Below are 20,484 nucleotides of genomic sequence, written 5' to 3' on the forward strand. Positions count from 1 at the left end.
CTAGATATCTTTATAAGAGCATAGTTTAATGTTATTAAATAAAACTGCAAAGCAATACACATATCCATACAGGAGGACAACATGAATTCTTTTGAGAAAGAAAGAGCAGTGTAACACTATATATTTTGTATATATTTTGGCTGTATTTTGATTTCAATGCTATCTAAAATAGCATGTGAACCTTCTTCTGATATTTCAGTGGGAATGCAAAACATACATAACATTACATATAATTTCTGCTGCCTTGTTACAAATTAATAAGTAGCAAACTTCCTTTTAACAGATGCCTCAGTTCTGTGTTGGAAATGATGATGTACCTAAGAACAATTGCACCAGCTTTGACCAAATGTTCACCTAGTCGAGTATGCTACTGCACACAGTGACCAAAAGGAGATCTTCTGAGAAGAGCTTAAGAACAGAGAAAGCATATAGTGATACTTCCCTGCAATGGCATCACAGCCCCAAAAGCTGATCTGTGAGCCAAAGGTGATGTTTTAGGATTTTCTCTGCCTAGGCAGAGCTTTCTTCCATGAACTTAGTTCAACTGATATGAACTTTTCTTATCAAAAACATGCTGAAACGTCTAGTTTTGCAGTTTAATCCCGCTTGCGTAAAGAAACTTCCTTTAACACCTGTGAGTTATTGCTTCGCATGATGGCCCTATTGCTTCGCATGATGGCCCCTTCTTGTGTGGGGAAATGAACAGCCATTCACTATTCATCTGGTTTATCAAAGAAAATCTTTAAAATGTCATATCAGATCGATACACAACAGCAAAATAACAGCAATCATCTCACTTAACCTGCACAAATCAGGTGGTATCACACTGGAATCAGTAAGGTTACAAATGAGACAGCAGCCTGGTCTTGTTCAATTATCAATTCCAGTTAATACAAAAATAAGAATATTTCTCCAATACCTGACGCTGGTTTTCTGTCTCAAGCCTCAGTCTGGCTTCTACACATCTTCTGGTCTCCAGGAAGGCTTGACGCTGTGCTCTGTCTGATAGGTAGCTAATGAAGATTCCTGCAGTGTTCATACACATAAATAACACTGCTTGAGCCGCTATCTGCAATGAACAACAAGCAGGATTTTATCAGGCAACAGAAACAAAAATATCTGTTTAAAAAAATAGAAGCAGAGAGAATGACTGCTCTGCAGTCATGTTGGCTGTAAAACTAAATGGTTAGGAAAGTTTGCATAGAAGAATCCCCTGGATCTTAATTAAAGGCATCAAACATATAAAATTCTCTCTGCCTTGAGGAAGAAATATACAGTATTTGGGGGCATTAAACTCCAGTTGAACCACAAATGATGTTTCCAAGAACTGACTCACAGGCCTATAGTCAGGAATGATTACAAACATAATTAACAATTTGTTTTTGCACTGCCTTTTCTGTAGAAGCAACTTTGTGATTTGTTTCATGGTTTAGTTTGAGAGCAAAGCCATATTAAGGAAAACAAAGAGTGTAATTTAGATAAGAGTTACTATCAGTAATAATATTCTGTTATTATTGACCAAATTAAATAAATTAATTTTCAGCTGATGCCAAAGCACAAGCTTGCACAATCTGAATCCTGAACCATCCAAAAAGTAAGCTGAAAGCATAACCAAATGCTTGCATAGCCTGTGCCTGTGTACACAAACCTTTTCTTCACTGAAGCCTATGTAAAATCTACAATCATTCCTTGTATATGAATAAAGCAGGCGATCAGGCCCAGTCAGCATGGGTTTACGAAGGGCAGGTCCTGCTTGACAAACCTGATCTCCTTCTATGACAAGGTGACATGCTTAGTGGATGAGGGAAAGGCTGTGGACATGGTCTACCTTGACTTCAGTAAGGCTTTTGACACTGTCCCCCACAGCATTCTCCTCAGGAAACTGGCTGCTCATGGCGTAGACTGGCGCACACTTTGTTGGGTTAAGAGCTGGCTGGATAGCCGGGCCCAGAGAGTTGTGGTGAATGGAGTCAAATCCAGTTGGAGACCAGTCACTAGTGGAGTCCCCCAGGGCTCAGTACTGGGGCCGGTCCTCTTTAACATCTTCATCAATGATCTGGACAAGGGGATTGAGTGCGCCCTCAGCAAGTTTGCAGACGACACCAAGTTAGGTGTGTGTGTCGATCTGCTCGAGGGTAGGAAGGCTCTGCAGGAGGATCTGGATAGGCTGGACCGATGGGCCAACGGTATGAAGTTCAAGGCCAAGTGCCAGGTCCTGCACCTGGGGCACAACAACCCCAGACAGCGCTACAGGCTGGGAGATGTGTGGATAGAAAGCTGCCTGGCAGAGAAGGACCTGGGAGTCGTGGTTGACAGTCGGCTGAATATGAGCCAGCAGTGTGCTCAGGCGGCCAAGAAGGCCAGCAGCATCCTGGCTTGCATTAGAAACAGTGTGGCTAGCAGGTCCAGAGAAGTGATTGTCCCCCTGTACTTGGCTCTGGTGAGGCCGCACCTCGAGTACTGCGTTCAGTTTTGGGCCCCTCCCTACAAGAAGGACATGGAGGTGCTCGAGCGAGTCCAGAGAAGGACAACAAAGCTCGTGAAGGGCCTGGAGAACAAGTCTTTTGAGGAGCGGCTGAGGGAGCTGGGACTGTTTAGCCTGGAGAAGAGGAGGCTCAGGGGTGACCTTATTGCACTCTACGGGTACCTCAAGGGAGGCTGTAGCAAGGTGGCGGTTGGTCTATTCTCCCACGTGCCTGGTGACAGGACGAGGGGGAATGGGTTAAAGTTGCGCCAGGGGAGGTTTAGGTTGGATATGAGGAAGAACTTCTTTACTGAACGGGTTGTTAGTCACTGGAATAGGCTGCCCAGGGAAGTGGTTGAGTCACCATCCCTGGAGGTTTTTAAAAGACTAGATGTAGAGCTTAGGGATATGGTTTAGTGGAGGACTTGTTAGTGTTAGGTCAGAGGTTGGACTCGGTGATCTTGGAGGTCTCTTCCAACCTAGACTATTCTGTGATTCTGTGATTCTGTGATTATTATTATGGTTGTTGTTTTGTTTTGTTTTGTAAAATCCATGCAGTTGTTGAATAAGAATAAAATATGTTGTTCATGGTCTAGAATTTGTATTTTTGTAGTGTTATCTTACAATCAGTTGTCCTGAAATCCATCTTGCTTCTTCTAATAGAAAACATTTAGCAAAACTCCCTAATCTCATTGTGATGCTGTGCCTAAGAACTGCAAGTCTCATTCCTCACATTCGTGTGGGTTACAGAAGTGAGATTTGATATCAGACTAAATGAATTTGGCAGAAACTTCAGCTTTATGCATTCCTATATTTCTGAATCTGGAGCATTGTTCTAGGATAGTACAGGGAATTCATTTACAATTTATATGCCTTGATTAAATAAGAATGCATATCCTGGCTCCAGATGAAGTTCTGTTTAACCTTTGCCAATAATAGACATTTAGGCAAAGCTTTTGAGAAATAGGGCTTGATTAGCATGATCTTCACATCTTCCTAGCTTCCAGGATCCTGTGGTTTACAGCACCTTTGAGCTGGAGGTGGCATACTCCATCCATCTGCTCAACAGCCCCCGGTAGATCTACCATGTCCATTTTTCTCTGATATCTTTCTGAAGCTAATTACACCTTTGGCCCTTATGCCATCTGATGACAAAGATTTCTACAATTTAATTAGGCACTTTGTGATAAATATGCTTCCTTTATTTTTCTTTAATTTGCAGCCCTATCATTTCTTTGAGTGCTGCATCATGTTTATAATATGAGAAAGAGTGACTAATCATTCCCAATTCATCTTCCTTTCAACATACCTGATTTTACTGACTTATATCATACCTCTGCTCAGACTTTTCTTTAAAAAAGGGAGGAATTCTATTTAGCCTCACTGTGTCACAATTCCACCTCTCTACTGCTTTTTCCCTTTCTTTCACATTACCCTGTTTGTCTGGAGGTAATGTGCCTGAGACCAGCCAGTTTCCACTCAACACTTTCCACCTTTGCTCCACTATAAAACAGAAAATACAGTAATTCAACCCATGAGATAACTCCTTTCTGCCACAGGCTGCTAGTAAGTGTATGACAGGTTGGCATGAGATAAGACCAGTTTGGATTGCATTGTTCAGCACAACTGAAGTCAGCTGTGGGTGGCTGGAGAAATCAATGTTTCATATCATTTTGACTAACCTGAAGATAAGCTGTGTACACACACTAGGAAAGCTAGTGTTTAGGGTGACAAAAACAAACAAACAAAGAAAAAATCTAGTGTCAGGGTATTCTTGTTTACTTGCAAATTCAATTGTAACAACCACATGAGCCCAGTTCATGTCTCTGTCTCTGCTAATACTCAAGACTAGTGCCACTTGCTTCAGCAGATCTCCTTAGAGCAAATGCAGTAGAATTTGGCCCTCAATTAGATTTCATGACTACATAATTTGATTTGTACAAAGGGAATTATGGAAAACATGCTACAGGTAAAACTGCAGCTTATTCAGAGGCAGAATTTGCTTTTCTTACCCATAATAGTCTGACTGAAACAAATCTAAGGAGAAAAGTGCTCTGCCTTGCAAAGATGTCAGTCTGTGTCTCTTGTTAATAAAAATGATACTAATGATTAAAAAATAAAATCTATAAAAGACTTGAGTCTTTCAATGTCACTCCTTTCTCTTGCTGGTTAAAGTGGTCAATTCCAGAAGTCTTGTAGGATTTTCTTTTGCGTAGCTGGGCCACAGTCCAGGGTACACTATGGTTTTATAAGATGCATACTGTTTCAGATCTTTTTGACTGACCTGAAGATAATCAATGCTCATAGAGTAGGAAAGCTTAGGTATAGGGTGAAAAAAAGGAAAATGTTTTCACATTTAAAAGTCCTTTAGTCCATTTTCACCTTGCACAGAACTCAAACAAGTAGCTGTAGCAGAAATAACAGGTAATCTTAAAAGCCATGAATGATACATTTTGATGTTAAATAGAGCTCTGGGAGGTCTGCTTTCTGAATATTTAAAAATTGCAGACAAAAAAAGTATCCCTCACCATGCTGCTTGGGATTATTTGTGTAACAGGACCTGCATTGTTCATGCTGAACCTGCAGTTACACATGATTGAAAGCAGGACGAATACAGCTAAAGAAAGTTACTTGACAAGATCATGCAGATGGCTAGAAATAGCCATAAAAAATATTACTCAAAAACTTTGCTTTTCACATTTCTCATAGGAGGTAATTAAAAGTTTAGTTCACAGAGAAATCATTTGTCAAATCAAATTTACATTTATAAAGTATCCTTCATAGAAGCACCTTAGGGCACTTTGCAAAGTCATTGTGAAAAAAAAAAAAAAAAAAAAAAAAAAAAACAAGGCAATGAAAAGAGAAAAAACAGGTCAGACAAGTTTAAATTTAAATTTGACAGTACACATGGATTCTGATCAACTCATTTATATTTGTCATTCATTGTATGAAAAGGGTTTTGCTGGGGTAGCTGAAAACAAGATAATATTTAGAGTGAATTTGGGAACAACCAGATCTCAGTCAAAGAAACAATTAAAAGGCACTGGACACAGCTGATCAGGTGGAAGTATTAATCGAAGTAGGTACAGTAGGTAAAGTAAGTGAACAGGGGAAGGAGAAATCATTAAAAAGACAGTGAAAAAGCTCAAAGGTCTGTTGTGAAGTTGTAGGTGAATCCCAAATACAGAAAGATTATCACACCAGAATTGAATGTAGTTCAGGAAAATGGAAATTCAGAAGGGCACTGGTGAGGGAGTTTGTCTAAGCTGTTGAGAGCAGAGCTGGGTTACGCATAAAAATAGCATTTAGTAGGCATTTCTGTTATTAAGAGAATCTAGTTGAGTTTGTCTTGATTTGGAGTTTATGATTATTTCCAGGCGTTTATAATCAGAGAGTGAGATAGGGAGGAGTTTGCAAATGTCAAAAAGATTTAGATCTTCAAAAATCATAACTGACGTGTGTGTGAATTCTGCCACGTGTTTCCTCTTTGAAAAAGTGCATTTGTCCATCAGGGAATGTAAATCAATAAGGTCAGCTGTAGAGTCTCCTAATTCAGTGCTTTCTGAGACCTGCCAGTAATAGACATTTCTGCAGTGCATAGTGCGTGACTAAGCTCAGCACTTCCAAGGAGCTCTTAACCTAAGGTGCAGTAAATAATCAATATCCAAAAAATCCAAAAGATTGGAAATATGTTGAAGGTCAGCTAACCCTAAAAGAGAGTCGCTACCACAGAGAGTCTTTATCATGAATAGTTCAGCCAAAGGTAGCATACATTTATATGGAAAGCAGAGTGGAGATGGAGGAGAGAAAGCTGAAAAAGCCTAGAAAAAAATCTGAAATGTGGGGGAACTTTGAACTTCTGTGTTATCACCCCAAGTGCAGACAAAAGAAAATAAACAAACAAATAAAACTAGTATGCTTAGAAATAAACCTATTATTGAGCTTCTTATCAGGTGATTTATTTTTCTTCTGTATAGAAAGAAAACACTGTTGGGGCTAATCTCGCCAAAACACGGCTGAAAATTAAAGAAATTATTTTCTACATAATCTCTAGCTGGACATTCTCAAGAAAGATTAACACTAAAGAGCAGGAATTTCATTAATTCCTGAAATGAGCCTGTGGGAAATTATTTAATTCTTTTCCTATTTGCTTTTCTAATTTAGGATTGGCTTCAATAGCAGATTAGAGTGGTTCTTGGCTGTTTTGGGAAAACTAGGAAAGTAAAGCTGTTGTGCTACTTTAAGAGTGTTTTCAGAATGTGCCACATAAAGAACTGGTTGCTATGGTAATTATTATTGGTTAATTAGGTTTGGAGAAGCATTTTGATTCATAATTAGTTGTTTAACTAAAAATAGCAGCTTGCACAAGTTTGGATTTTGTACCTACCATGTCTCTGAAACCTCCCCATTTTTCCTTCTCCATCTACCCCCTTGCCTAGGTTACATAGAGGGGAAATAATTGATGTTTTTATAAGAACTGATCACCAGAAATGAGCTGAGTGTTGCATGAGAAGTGTGGGATTTGAGACCAAAATGCTCTACTTTGCACAGAACAAGAACATCTGGCAGCACAGACTCCAGCACTCTCTCACTGTTGAGCTGTAGCAAGCCTCTATCTCCAGCTGAGACCATGATTTTATGAATCAAAGCTCTTGGCAGCTAAACTAGTAAGTACCTGTATCCCTGTGCTGCCTCTTGCCCACCTTGATCCTTCAGCACAGCTTCCTCTTTATCGTGCCAGATCAATTATTTGTGGGACCCTACTGTGAACTGTATCAGGGAACTTGGCCAACTTAAAAAACAAACACTTGGCGTTGGCAGTGATTTTCCTATCTAGAGCAGTTGTCTGATTGAGTTCACAGCACAGCCTCCACAGGGAGAGGAAGCACGTGAGTATTCATAGCTGGCACTGCTGCCAACTCATTAACCAAAATCATTGCTGCTTTATTGTTAAACCGCCTTGTAAAGAGTTTTCTTATTTCCCATGTTCACTCCATCTGACTTCTCCTGGGACTCTGCTAAATGACAATGTGTGTTTGTTTTAGATTATGAGTACTTCTTCATCAAAGTTTATTGGAGACCTACCTGTCCCACAAAAGTGACCAAACGACTGCCTTGACATTCCAGGAAGCTCATCTGTGACTGATCCTCTACATTGTCCAATTGTACAACAGCTGTTTTATTGCTGCTCACAGCTGGAGAGAGTGTTAAGACTTTTATCTGATCCAAATATACATAATTTACTGAAAGTTAGGAATATAGCATATACCTGAGAAGACAGGGAGAGATAAAGGGGTGTTTTTTATTGATAGTAAATTTAGTCAAGCACAGACCAAGCTGGTTAAGAGGGGTGCTTCACCCCACCCATCCCTGGTTTGTTAAATGTGAAAGTAGCTATTTGTATAAGTACAACCTCCTGGATATAAAGCCTTTTCACTTAGAACTGAGTTTTATGGTTCAGCTGTGCACAGCTCCCACAAGAACATCACCTGATTCTTCAAAAACTCAGGCCTTCTTTCAGGCCTCCAGGAGAGCAAAGCTCTTTTAAGAATCATAGTCTTCTTGCTTCCAAAACTGGTACTAGAGGACTTCATGATGTACTTAGGAACACAGTCTGGCCTTTAAGATGCATGGAATCTGTAGCCTCCAAGGATGGTTAGCCCTGTCTACCAAAATACAACGTGTACCCCAATGAATTAATAAATCATCCACAATGGGAATAACTGGTCTCAGCCATGGTCCATGCTATTGCAGAGTACCTTAACATAACTATTGCTCCTGCACTGCTAATGATTTAGAAAACAAAGACCATTTTTCTTCTGAACAATGACACACTTGCATAGAATCAATTATTCTAGTTGAAGATAGAATTCAGAAATACATATCTTTAATATTCAGAATAAGAGGTTTAATTTGCTTTTAGAGAAATAGCTATTTCCTTCTTGCTCTTTCCATCTCATTGAATCTATTAGAAATGTAGAAAATTGAATGTCTGAGTAAATTGTTCACCGGTAGCTCAAACCATACAATTTGGCAGATCAGCTATCAACCATGTTTTGCAACATAGTGTGGTACAAGAGATCTTCCAGGAAAATCATATCATACCAGACACGTAAGAGCTGACATAACTTGAGTGATGCACAGAGGCAATCAAGCAAATACATAACCCTGCTAGTGCCATTGAACAGCCACAAATGTCAAATTATTTTCAGCACATCACATCCAACTCCCCTTGAGTCAGGCTAAAATTTAGGATTCAGACAAAACCTTAACAACAACAAGAAACATCTATTCTGGGAGTGCTGATAACCTTTTGGTACTTTTATTTTTATGGGTATTAAATTGAGTAGACATGTCTGGAACATTGTCATACTAGGGTCATATCCCATACATACACATGAACAGACAGACGTGGGTAAATGATCTTCACTAGGAACAGTTTTCTATGGCTATAGGGTAGTTTGCTGAACCCTCTCTCTGACCCTTGTCTAGGAACTGATCTTGAGCTACATAATGAAATCTGGTTATCATATCTTCTGTTCACAGCACTCTTTTGTCAGCATTTTGCACACAGGATGCTGTTTAGAATGAATGGTCTTGCTCTTTCTGGTGAATAACCTCCACTATTCAGTGTTTTGTCTGCTGGGTAGGTACCTTTTCCTTCTGTTCTCAAGACAGCTGCATTGCAGTGTAATTAAAAGAAGAAATCTAATGCCAAACCCTCCAGATGTCATCATTTTATTGTCCAAAAAATGTCACCTCATTTAGTGTGTTTAGGTAAACCTAAAAAGTACAGAAAGAAATCTCTATTTTCTTTTCAAAATATATGTCGACTTGAAACCACAGTACATGCACTACGGAATTCCTTTTAATTACCTGGGCTGTTTAACCAAGAGTAGATCCTGTAACATCACTCCCCTTCCCCTTCTCCCTGCCTTGCCCAAACAAACAAAACTGTTAAGGCACAGCACAAATGCCTCTTTAGTAGAGAAACACACTGGAAGCTGCCCATGACAGTCATAGAGGGGAGGTTAGGAAACTGTTGAAGTGATGACATTAGATAGATTACTTCTTGGAAGGGAATGCAAAGCAGCTGTGGATTTTCCCTTTCTGCACTTCTCCATTTCAGACTCATGAAGATCAAACTGTCTGACTTTTCCTTACACATCTTTTTTATGCAGAAGTTGATCTTCCTTGCAAGCTGTACATTTACTCTTCAAAACAAATACCAAGTAATTAAATTTAATAGAAACCACATCCCATTTCAAGCCACAAGAAAAATAAATTGTTCTGAATAAAAGTGACCACATCTAAACAAAGATTTATAATAAGTTCATCTGAAATGGGAAAGTACACGCAAAACATCATAGATATTAGGAATGAAAAAGCTTTTTTTTTTTTTTTTTTTTTTTTTTTTTTTTTTTTTTTGTGGACCAACCCTTACCAAATGCTGATTTTTTTACCCTCGATTTACATATATGGACATCCAAATTCTAGATAACTATCTCCCACTTCAGATGCACCAGTATTTGGGGACCAGGTTTCAGACATCATAGCTAACTTTTCATTGACAAAAAAATTATAGCTAATACCCAGTCTGGAAATGTCTGAGATATTCTTTGAGTACAAGGGTAAGTATGGACACCCTAAAACTAGGACCTCTGAAATGAAAGACTCTTTTGGAAATTTTCCCCAATTTTTCTCAGTAGTTCTCTCTAATCTAATGCAAGATAGTAAAGGGCAAAACTCCAAGTACTTCCTTTAATAGATTATGCAACTGATTAGAAGGAATGGTAGAAAAAAGTAATCATAAAAGCTGCTTTGCAGCATTGGAAAGAGTTTAACTACATTTTAAGGAAAACAGAATTAGGTAGTCTATATTTCTACTAAATGGGTTTGTGGTGGTGCTCTGCACAGCTGTTTTTATTGCTGTAGATAATGGCTCTTATCCAAAATAGGATGTCAAAACTGAGTGAGCAATAATTATGTTTGGAGAGCTGACAGCAGTTCATCTTTTCTGACACACTTTGTTGCTGTTTTCATCTGATCAAACGTATGTGCATCCCAGCAATTACCTGCAGTATGTACTCCACATCTCTTCCCAATGGAACTGGCAATTGCCATGATTTGTGTGCAGGTGACCCTGATTCACTGTAGTTTGCAGAATTATAGCAGCCTGCACAAGAAAAGCTTGTCTAGATATGTTAGGTCAGGTTGTATGTGTTTTCCTCTGAATTATCAAGATGAGGCCATAGGAAAGAAGATTTTGCAAATCACTTTTTTTTTTTTTTTTTCATTTTGCAATGGAAATAAAAATCTGCAAAAGGTAATGATTTTAAAACCCTTTCAGATATTTTATCAGAGAACAAATGCTCTCTTATGAAAGGCAGTCTAGTCTGGGTAACAGTAAGCTTAATACTTTTTTTAAAAAAGTAAACAGATTTAACTAAAACTGTACTGAAAATACCGGTAATGAAAAATAAATGAGGGTATCATCTTCTTCAGTGTTATTTTCCAAATTATATGTGTTCTTCAAAGCCTGCTTCTACTCTGACTGGAATCTCTGCTGATCAGATGCTTGTGTTAATCAGTTATACCTGCTGGCAAACAAACAAACAACCCCCCACAGCTGCTCCTTTTTTAAGCTATTAGCCTAAAAAGCCAAAACAGTGCTGGAAACAAAAGTTATTTACACTTAATTATCAGCATTTTTAACAGAAGACTAAAGTTCCCCCACAGCTACACCTGTAACTGGCTGTCATTTTGCACAGGTGTTGTTAGAGAGGGAGTTAGCACAATGAATCTACAGCTGATTTATGTATGAGACCGCAAATATCAACTTTCAGAATTTCAGGTCCTGTTGTAGGCCTTCTAGCTCAGAAACGATAAGGAAAACAGTTTCTGTCTTCAGATTTCCTATCATGGGTGCTTTGCTTGCATTTTAAAATATATATATATATGTGTGTGTATGTGTGTGTGTGAAAAGGACGTGAAAGCCACAATGAATGCAATTCATATTTCCTGTGCTTATTCTTTCTCTCACAATCTCCTTTTGTTGACTATGATGACTATGAAAAAGAAGAGACTGAACTCAGCAATATCCTCTCCTAGCAAAGCATTAGGAAGAAAAGAAAACAAATGAACAAACAAACAAAAAGGTTCTCAGCTATCCCTGATGTTAATATTGGGTTGTAAAAGTGGCAGATTGAAGCACCTGTGTCCTGCCCTTACTTTGGAGAAATCTTTGGTAGCATGAAGGTGGTGGACTGTATTCTGGTGTGCCAGTTTGCACTGACTAAACTTGGGAGAATACAGAATTTCAGCTATCCTTAACTGCATTAATAACCAACAAATATGTCCTCAGGGAGTCTTGGAGAGACTGCAAGGAAACAGAGACTGTGAAGATATGGATGAGCCTGCAAGGAAAACTTTAGGATAATTTAGGATGGGGTAATAGGGTCCAGGAGCCTTTGTTGTCTGGAGTTGAGCTGAACACAGCTCAGGTAAAGTAGCAGGACTGAATCTCTCTTCTCCAAGCTTAAATGGGAATTTTGTTGAAAACCATCTTGTATTATCCAATACTCTCTTTAAAAGCCTCTTTTACCTCCATTTTTTAACTCTCACTTAAGAACTGTCCTGGATAAAAAATAAGGAAGGGACATGGGAACAAATGGAAATGTACTGGACAAAGGCCATGAAAAGTTACAGCATTCCAGACCAATGGATTAAAACTTTATCTCACAGAGTTAGACAAGGACAAACAATTTCCTTTGTGAAACTTGTGGGTGTTGTTTTGTTATTAGTCATGGTGAATGCTTCAGTGTGGTGAGCTAGAAGTCAGACTGACATCAAAAGTACAAAGAGTGCTGTGGGAAAAAGTTGACTCAGTCCTTTGCCTGGCAGAATATGCCATAGACAAATAATAAAGGATTAGGGCTTTTTTTTTTTTTTTTTTTTTTTTGCCACTTTGCTACCGAGGGAGATGTATAGTGCAGGATTCATTCTGAATTGACACTGGTGTGATTAGGTAGGACTAGTTCCTTTGAAGGCAGTGGACTATTCTGGTGTAAAACAAGGATGGGATTAACATTAAACCCTGATATTTACAGTGGGCCAAACACTCCTTGCTTGACAATACAAGGCATGCCTTTGTTTTTGGTGCTTGTGTAAGCATGAGAAATAGAAACTGAACTGTTTGTTCATGGAATATTAAATAAATTATACAAGACAAAATAACCACTGTCTCTGATCTTAAATAACAAATTCTGCTGAAACCAATGAGAGCTTCTGGGGAGTATTAAATCTTGATGGATATAATATGAACTAACAGAGGATGCCTCACAGATGCTTTAAATCAGCATAGCTCTATATAAGGCTTGATCCAATGTGTAGCCATGAATTGTACTCAGTTTTGCTGTTCAGACTTTTTTTAAAAGTAGTCACTTGGGAGCAAGGTCGCTCTTAACCTGCTCACAGAAGAACTTATGGGTTTCAAAGGAATATTTGCTTGAACAAAGCAGTGTTTGATATGAGTGAGCATTTAGCTCATGTATCTACTGTATAGATCAATATAGCAGCAGTCATGATATGTAAACATTGCTCTCCTAGGAGCACTCAGCAGATGAATACTTAGAAAGAAATTGTAGCCTTGAACATGAAGGGGTAGGAACACTAAGGCTGACAATGTTGTGTTTCATGGAAAAAAAAAAAAACACACCACTGAATTTAAGTCAATAATTAGCTGACAAAGTGGATTTTTTTACTGAAATTCCAGGAAAATGGGAGAACATTAGTTCTGAACCTTAAAGAAGGAAACCAGACACAAATAGTTTTAGAAAGTGTTCATCCCAACTGGTTGATGTTTTTTGGATGCCAGACAGTGAAGCAGTCAAGTCTATGAAAAGGTTCAAGGGGAAAGGAGACAATCAGTGCTAATGTAAGATATTTATCTTTAATGCTTGATAAAAAGCCTGGTCTGTTTGATGCAGATATGCCTACCAGCTCTTATGTTTTTTAAGCAGTTTCCTCCAAGAGTCTTGGTTTCCTAAGTATCAGAACACAAGTGAAACAAAACATTTCAGATACCCTAGGAAATCATTAATGTTTCCTTCTTGGTAAAAATTTTATTTTATTTTATTTCGCTAAGAGAATGAAATCAGTTATTAGAATGTAAATTCTGCCATCCAGCCAGTCACGGTACAAAGGCCAAATACTCTCCTCCCAAGGGACATATGAACATTTCAAATTGCAAAAGATTAGAATTTCTGTTCTTGAAGGAAAATAAGGTCAACCCCAGTCATCCCCCATTGATGCACTGTACCCATCCAAATAGTCCTAATGACCCAGTTCTGAAGGTCAATGCAAGATGGGGTAGCAATTCTGTTTCTGAAACTGAAATGGAAGATTCTGCCACCAGAGTTGTCCACTACACAAAATATTTCCGTGGAGACCTGGAAACCCGTCAGTCTGCATAGCTTTCTTTTCACAGTCTCCCAGAGGAAAATTTCACTTTTGGATTTTGTGTGTGTGTGTGTGTTTTCTTCAAATATTTCTTTTTTTGAATAGATTCCCTTGAACAAAGACTGACTGGACCAAAGTCCCACTGTTCCTGACATCAAGTTGGAAATATCAGAGAGGCTCTGAAGTTTCCAGAGGGGTGCACACTATTTTTGAAATGTATGCAATAAAAACATTTTGATGAGGGATGAAAAATGTGGTTGTGGTCACTCTCAGCTTCCAGTTTCCTCTGACCTCAAACTGAAACTGAAATGGAAGAGTCATTTTCACTGCTGTTTGAAAAATCCCTGCTCTAGGAGATAGAGGGTCACGTTGACCTCAGTATTCAATAAAAACTCACTGGATTACAGAAGAAGGTGCTGTTGATCTGCAGGACTTGCTATTGCAAGCAGTGGTACCTCACTAGCCAACTTGCTCCAGGGCTTGCAGCATCTTAGCAGTACCAATGGATTTGAATGGGATCATTCAGATGTTTCAGAAAAGTATGTTCTTATCAACAAACTGCTATGTCTGTCTTCAAAATTATTATAACAATTAAAAGTAAATGTGGGTTGACCTACCTCTACTCTACCACCCTAATCCCACTAAGAAAAACAAGAGAGTGTATTATACATGTGCTTATGCCATCCTCTATTCTAAACAGAAAACCCATCATGAATTTGCAGAGTATTCATCATTACTAAGCAATTTCTTTATCAGACAGGAGTCTAAATGGCAGACTAAAAATATTTTATTGAAGATTTCTTTATAGTTGATCTGAATTTCTGATGCTGATTTTGTAGTCTGGAAATAAAGGCATTTTGCTGAATGAGTGTATTGCCTTTCATAACATGAAAAACATGATTATCCTGGCAAGGTCAGAGTTTATTGCCCTTGAAGAGAACATTATCCACCATGTTCTCTGAATTACAATTGTATGCTGCTAAGAATCTGTATTGGAGAAGAAAAGGAGCATTTTGTGTCTGTTCAAAAGTAAATGCCCAGTTCTCTGCTTTCTGGCAGGGGTAGGATTCTCAGCCCTAGGAAACGTGCTCTGTTATCCAGCAACATAAAACAGTCCTAGGTCTGATGGACGCATCTTGAGCATCACACATGGAGAAGCAAGCAGATGCTACAAGAAGATTCTACAAGGAACACCACACTCACACACTCTCATCCTGGTGGGGGATTTCAACCTGATCTCCAAATTGGAGAGATATGGATTTGAAGGGTAGATCAAAGGTGGATAAAGAAATGGCTTGAAGGCCATACCCAGAGAGTGGTGGCCAATGCCTGTATGTCCTGGTGGAGGCTGGTGATGAGAGGTGTCCCTCAGGGGTTTGTCCTGGGACCAGTACTGTTTAATAACAATGTCATAGACAGTGGTATCGTGTGCACCCTCACCAAGTTTGCAGATGACACCAAGCTGAGTGTTGCAGTTGACACAACAGAAGGAAGGGATGCTATCCCAAGGGACCTGGACAAGTTTGAGAAGTTGGCCCATGTGAACCTAATAAGATTGAAAAATTTCAGGAGCAAGGTGCTGTCTGGGTCAGGGCAATCCCGGACATCAATATAGACTCTTCTCTTGGAAGAGATTATTAGATTTTGACATTTTCTTGCACTATCAGCAATATTATTGGTAATTTTGAATTAATGGTTTATCCACCATGTCCATAGATAACCACAGGTATAAATTCCTGAAACTGTGGAATTTCAGGCTACATAAATGAAAATAGATCAGACTAATCTGTCGGCTTCAGTGAAGGGATCATTAGAAATACAAAATGATTTGCTTCTTTGGAAACTGAGAGGTGAGAACACTTCACATCAGAGCCATAAATCGGAGCCAGAATCATTTAATTATAGAAAGTAAGACATGAAGGTCTTTTCCAAGTGTAATGATTCTATGACTCTATGATTCTATGACCTAACAGGTCGTTTAAGCCATGCTCCAGGTCCTAGATGTTACCTAAATGAATCCTAACAAAATCTCTCTATAAACTGCTCAATTATATTTCAGGATGAAGCCTCCCAGGCAAATTGTGGTTACCTACATATTTTTGTTGTTGCAAAGTTTCTCCTACTATCTAATGTAAATATTATTTTTAGTGACTTAAGACCATCATCTCTCTTGTTAGCTATAGATGAAACTAAGAACAATTATTTTCTTCCTTTCTGTAGCTACTTCTCCCATACTTGAAGGCTGTCACAGCTTCCCTTCAACTTTCTCTTCTCTAGAGTAATCCTCTATTCTGAAATCAATATGTTTAAAGATCATCAGTGCTTTGCTGGGAGAAGGCTAGTTACTGTCTTTTTAAAAGAAGGATAGTGTCAGTTGCTGAAATATGGTCCTGACCACCTAAGAGTAAACCTGCCTCCAGCTTACTTTGGTAGCTAAGGTTGCTGAAGAAGCTGCAGTGAAACCACAGTTCACAGCTATCTATGTCAGATATCTCCTAACACGTAACAATTCAAATAGGGAGGGAAGCTGAATGGTTGCCACTGGTGGAGGAGTGCTTTTTATTGATGGATAGAAAGGACATGTACTTATTAATATTCTTCAAACTTTTCCACCTCCAATATTACTCATATCACAAGGACCTAATGGGTGAAGACAGAATAATTCCCTGAAAGATTCACTAGCCTGATGTTTGCTAGAAGCTTGTGCTCCAGGGTTGCATGATATCACTGTGTGGGGATGGTGATAAGCCCATAGACAATATTCCATGAAGAAGTGATGTAACATGCCATGTGAGGACATGATACAAGCCTGCAATTATGTCTCAGTGCAGGATTTGAGGCTGCAATGGACTGAAGTGGGTGGAGAAGGCATGGCATGTATGCTAAACAAGGTCTCGTACTGTGAGCACAGGAACCATGCCTTGCCCTAGCTGTATGTTTTGTCCAGACTGAACAGTCCCAGCTCTCTCTACCTCACCTCATTGGTCAGAAGTTCCAGTCCTTTAATCATCTTAGAATGAGAGAATCATTTATGTTGAAAAAGTCCCTTAAGATCATCAAGTCCAGCCATCACACACTAAACACTACCAAATCCATCACTAAACCATGCCCCTAAGCACCACATCCACACGTCTCTTAAATACCTACAAGGATCGTGACTCCACCACCTCACTGGGTAGCCTGTTATAACACTTAAACATGCTCTCCATAAAGAAATTCTTCTCAATATTCTAAATCTCCCTTGGCGCAATTTCAGATTGTTTCCTCATGCCCGCTCACTTCTCACTTGAAAAAAGAGACCAACAACCACCTCACTACAACCTCCTTTCAAGTAGTTGTAGACAGTGATGATTTCTTCCCTCAGCCTTTTTTTGCTCCACACTAAACAACCCCGGTTTCATCAGCCACTCCTCATATATCTTGTTTTCTAGTACCTTCACCAGTTGCCTTTCTCTGGACTCACTCCAGTATGTCCATTTCTCTTAAGGATTTAAGGAGCCCCTCAGCTTACAGAAGGTCAAAAATTCCACTGACTACCACCTTGTACTTTTAGGTCCCTAGATCACATATGAGAAATAGACTATAGGCCAGATGACTATCCAGTGAATAATTGCTATGACTATCTAATCTACCCTTCCAGATTTTGTAGGCCACAAAGTTCCTACAATGTCTGTGAGAATTTTTGTTTGTATATATATCTTTATGATTTATGATCTTGCCTTAATTTTAGAATGCTCTAGCATTTTATTTTGCTTTTTTTTTTTTTTTTTTGATGTTCTTTGGATTTTCACTATACGTTAAAGAATTCTACGTTCTGACTAGGGAATTTGAAAGTTCTTTGTAAATCTGCAACTTCTGAATTCATATCAGCCAGAAGAAGACAGTCTGATTTCTAGATTATAGTTTGAGTTTTTAATGATAGTAATTATGAAAAATGTCTCTTAATTAATGGCGTGTGTATTTTCCATTTTTAAATTGCACCTATAAACTCCCTTTAAATATACACAAACTTTAGGAACATAGTAAATATTATTTTGACTTGCAAATGTAATTACTGAACCAGAAAGCAAGTTACAAAACAAAAACAACAAAAAAAGAATAAATCATGTAATTCCACATCATTGCCTTTGCTGCGTATTTGTATCTATCTAATATGAATATATGCAAATCTATGAAGTGGTTGGAAACTTTAGAACTTTAAATATGGGATATCATCATTTTTGTATAAGATAGATTAGGGTAGATAGGATAGGGTTAGTATAGCTACAGCCTTAGGAGAGAAGGATGGACTGAATTCTGAAATGTGTCCTTACTTTGGCTAATTGTGTCCTAACTAATGTGTCCTAACTTTAGGCAGCAAAGAGCTCAACCACAGACCTAGAAACTCCAGCCAATTTCACACAGTGCCCAGGAAGGAGGAATTGCTTCTGGCCCAAGAGCTGACAGCATTTGCACAAGGATCACAATTTGATCTCTTGTTTTCCTTCAGTTCCATATGAGGGAGTTTGAATCTATGGATCCGTATTAGGATCTCTATTAAGGCAACAAATTAATTCAAGTGGGAATGTACTCCATTCCAATAACTGAAACTGCCTCACTCTTTGGATGTGAAAGCAAGAGGCATGGGGTCATGAGAAGGACATCTGAGGAGGAGGCTTACTCTGTAACCCATACACAGACCTGTATAAACTGTATGGCTTTTACTGTATGGACTGATGTAAAGAGATCATGGAGTCATTTATGATCTGGCTGAGGAAGAGAATTATACAGAACTTTTTTTTTTTTTTTTTTTTTTTTTTAACAAAATGTGCGTGGCTGACAAGTCAGTAGTCTTCTTTTTACATCATGGAAGGTGATGGGCATGTTTTGCACAAAAATCTCAAAGCAATTGAATGTATTAGTCACATATTATAGCAACTGAGAAAGGCAAATTTTCAAATCAACTGAAGCACAGAAACATAAAATGATGTGTGTGGGTCAGCACAGGCCATTGATAAATTTAGTGATGAAATGGGAATGATCCTCACTCCCAGTCCCTAGCTGAAATCTGTGATGCGTACAACTCCTTCCTCTAAAAGAATATGCATGTCTGGCACATTAAATTAGAACTGTGCTGAGCATGTGTGGGATGATTTCCACATCAATTATAACCCTATCTAGTATGCACAGGGAAAATATTAATACTAATAAACTTTAGAGATACTTTACTATATGACAGAGAATCACACGATAAAAGAATGTGTATATCTAGATCTTGTCCAGTTACTTGAGTAACTGCCATAAGATCTAATTCATGTCTTTAACTAGGATCCTTACTCCTTACTTGTTGCCTAATATAATATCACATAGTGCTTCTGTGTGATTGATTTTCCTGGTTTTTATTATTTCCTATTTGCATCATGATGATACCTCTGGATTTATTGATGAAGTTTCTACCGTGGTAGACGTAAGGTGAGCAGAAGAGAACAGATCGCTCCATTTCTGAGTAGCTCCCAGGTAAAAAAAGCAGAGTAGCATGAACAAAGGAGAAATAACAAAATACCTGGAGAGTGCATCCCTCCAAAGAAATAAGCATTTTATTTTTTTTCCTAATTAGGATTCTGCCTCTGTTGAAAGCTTCCATTGATTTCAGTAAAGAGTGATTTCTGCATTTTATTTTTAAGGGACTGCACTGTTAGAAACAAAGGTGAAGATATTAAAAATAAGTAAATAAATCCAAAATTATAATGATCAAGTCAAATTTGAAAACCAGAATTGAATAGGTGGAAGAATTAAATAACTCAACTCATTCAAATATTCTTTCATTCATACCAGGGACAATTGTTCTTTAGATTAAAGCTAAGGCCATCTTACAAAATTATAACACCAACATTAGACTATTCAGAAGATACAAAATTATTTGTTGGGGTAGTGAAAAAAAAAATCCTTTGAGTTCATTTTACTTTATTTTTCATGATAATATGCTCCAGCCATTTCTCAGACTGCAGTACTGGTTAATTAATGAACTTGGCAGCCTTCCTCTCTCTTCTAAGGCTTGCAGCAGCAGAAGCTGGCAAATGAAGTAGCAGCACTGCTTAAAATAGTTGCTTATAAGCAAAACTTGCATGAGGAAATATTACTCTGTCAGCCAATGACTGCCTGGCTTTGCAGTTCACCCTGTGTACATTTCCTGATAATTTTTGTTCTAGATTATGCAGTACCACACTCATATCTCTGTCTGCAGACTTGGGTGTTTGGAGAGATAAGAGTGACAGACCTCACTCCAAGATTTTCCTGGAGGACCCGGATGTCCATGTTTATGCTCTCCTCCAGAAGAAATGCAAATCCAGAGCAATGTTTTCCCTAAACAGGGTTCTGAGAAATTATCTTATTTGTTTACCTGAAGCTTCTAATATCTGCGGGATTCCTTTCATTACACTCTGTGGGCTTTAAATCAAGTCTCTAAATCAAGGTGTTAAGGGTTTCTGTGTCAGTCAGGTCCCAATAAGGTTTCTTAGTAAGATCCTTAGTACCAAGAAATGCTGTGCAGGAACTCAGTACTCTCTGTGATTGATCCCTTT

At 38.5% G+C, this 20,484-nt stretch overlaps 1 protein-coding gene across 1 annotated transcript in view; it reads right to left on the bottom strand.

Moving 5' to 3' along the window:
- The window catches only part of ADCY8 (adenylate cyclase 8), a 122,354-nt gene that overhangs the window by 94,488 nt on the left and 7,382 nt on the right, over positions 1–20,484 (bottom strand). The window contains exon 2 of the mRNA XM_035317647.1: positions 920–1,069. Coding sequence (XP_035173538.1) covers positions 920–1,069 — 150 coding nt within the window. The remainder of the gene's footprint in view (positions 1–919; positions 1,070–20,484) is intronic.

This window comes from Oxyura jamaicensis, chromosome 2 (assembly GCF_011077185.1).
Source record: "Oxyura jamaicensis isolate SHBP4307 breed ruddy duck chromosome 2, BPBGC_Ojam_1.0, whole genome shotgun sequence".
Taxonomy (NCBI): Eukaryota; Metazoa; Chordata; class Aves; order Anseriformes; family Anatidae; genus Oxyura; species Oxyura jamaicensis.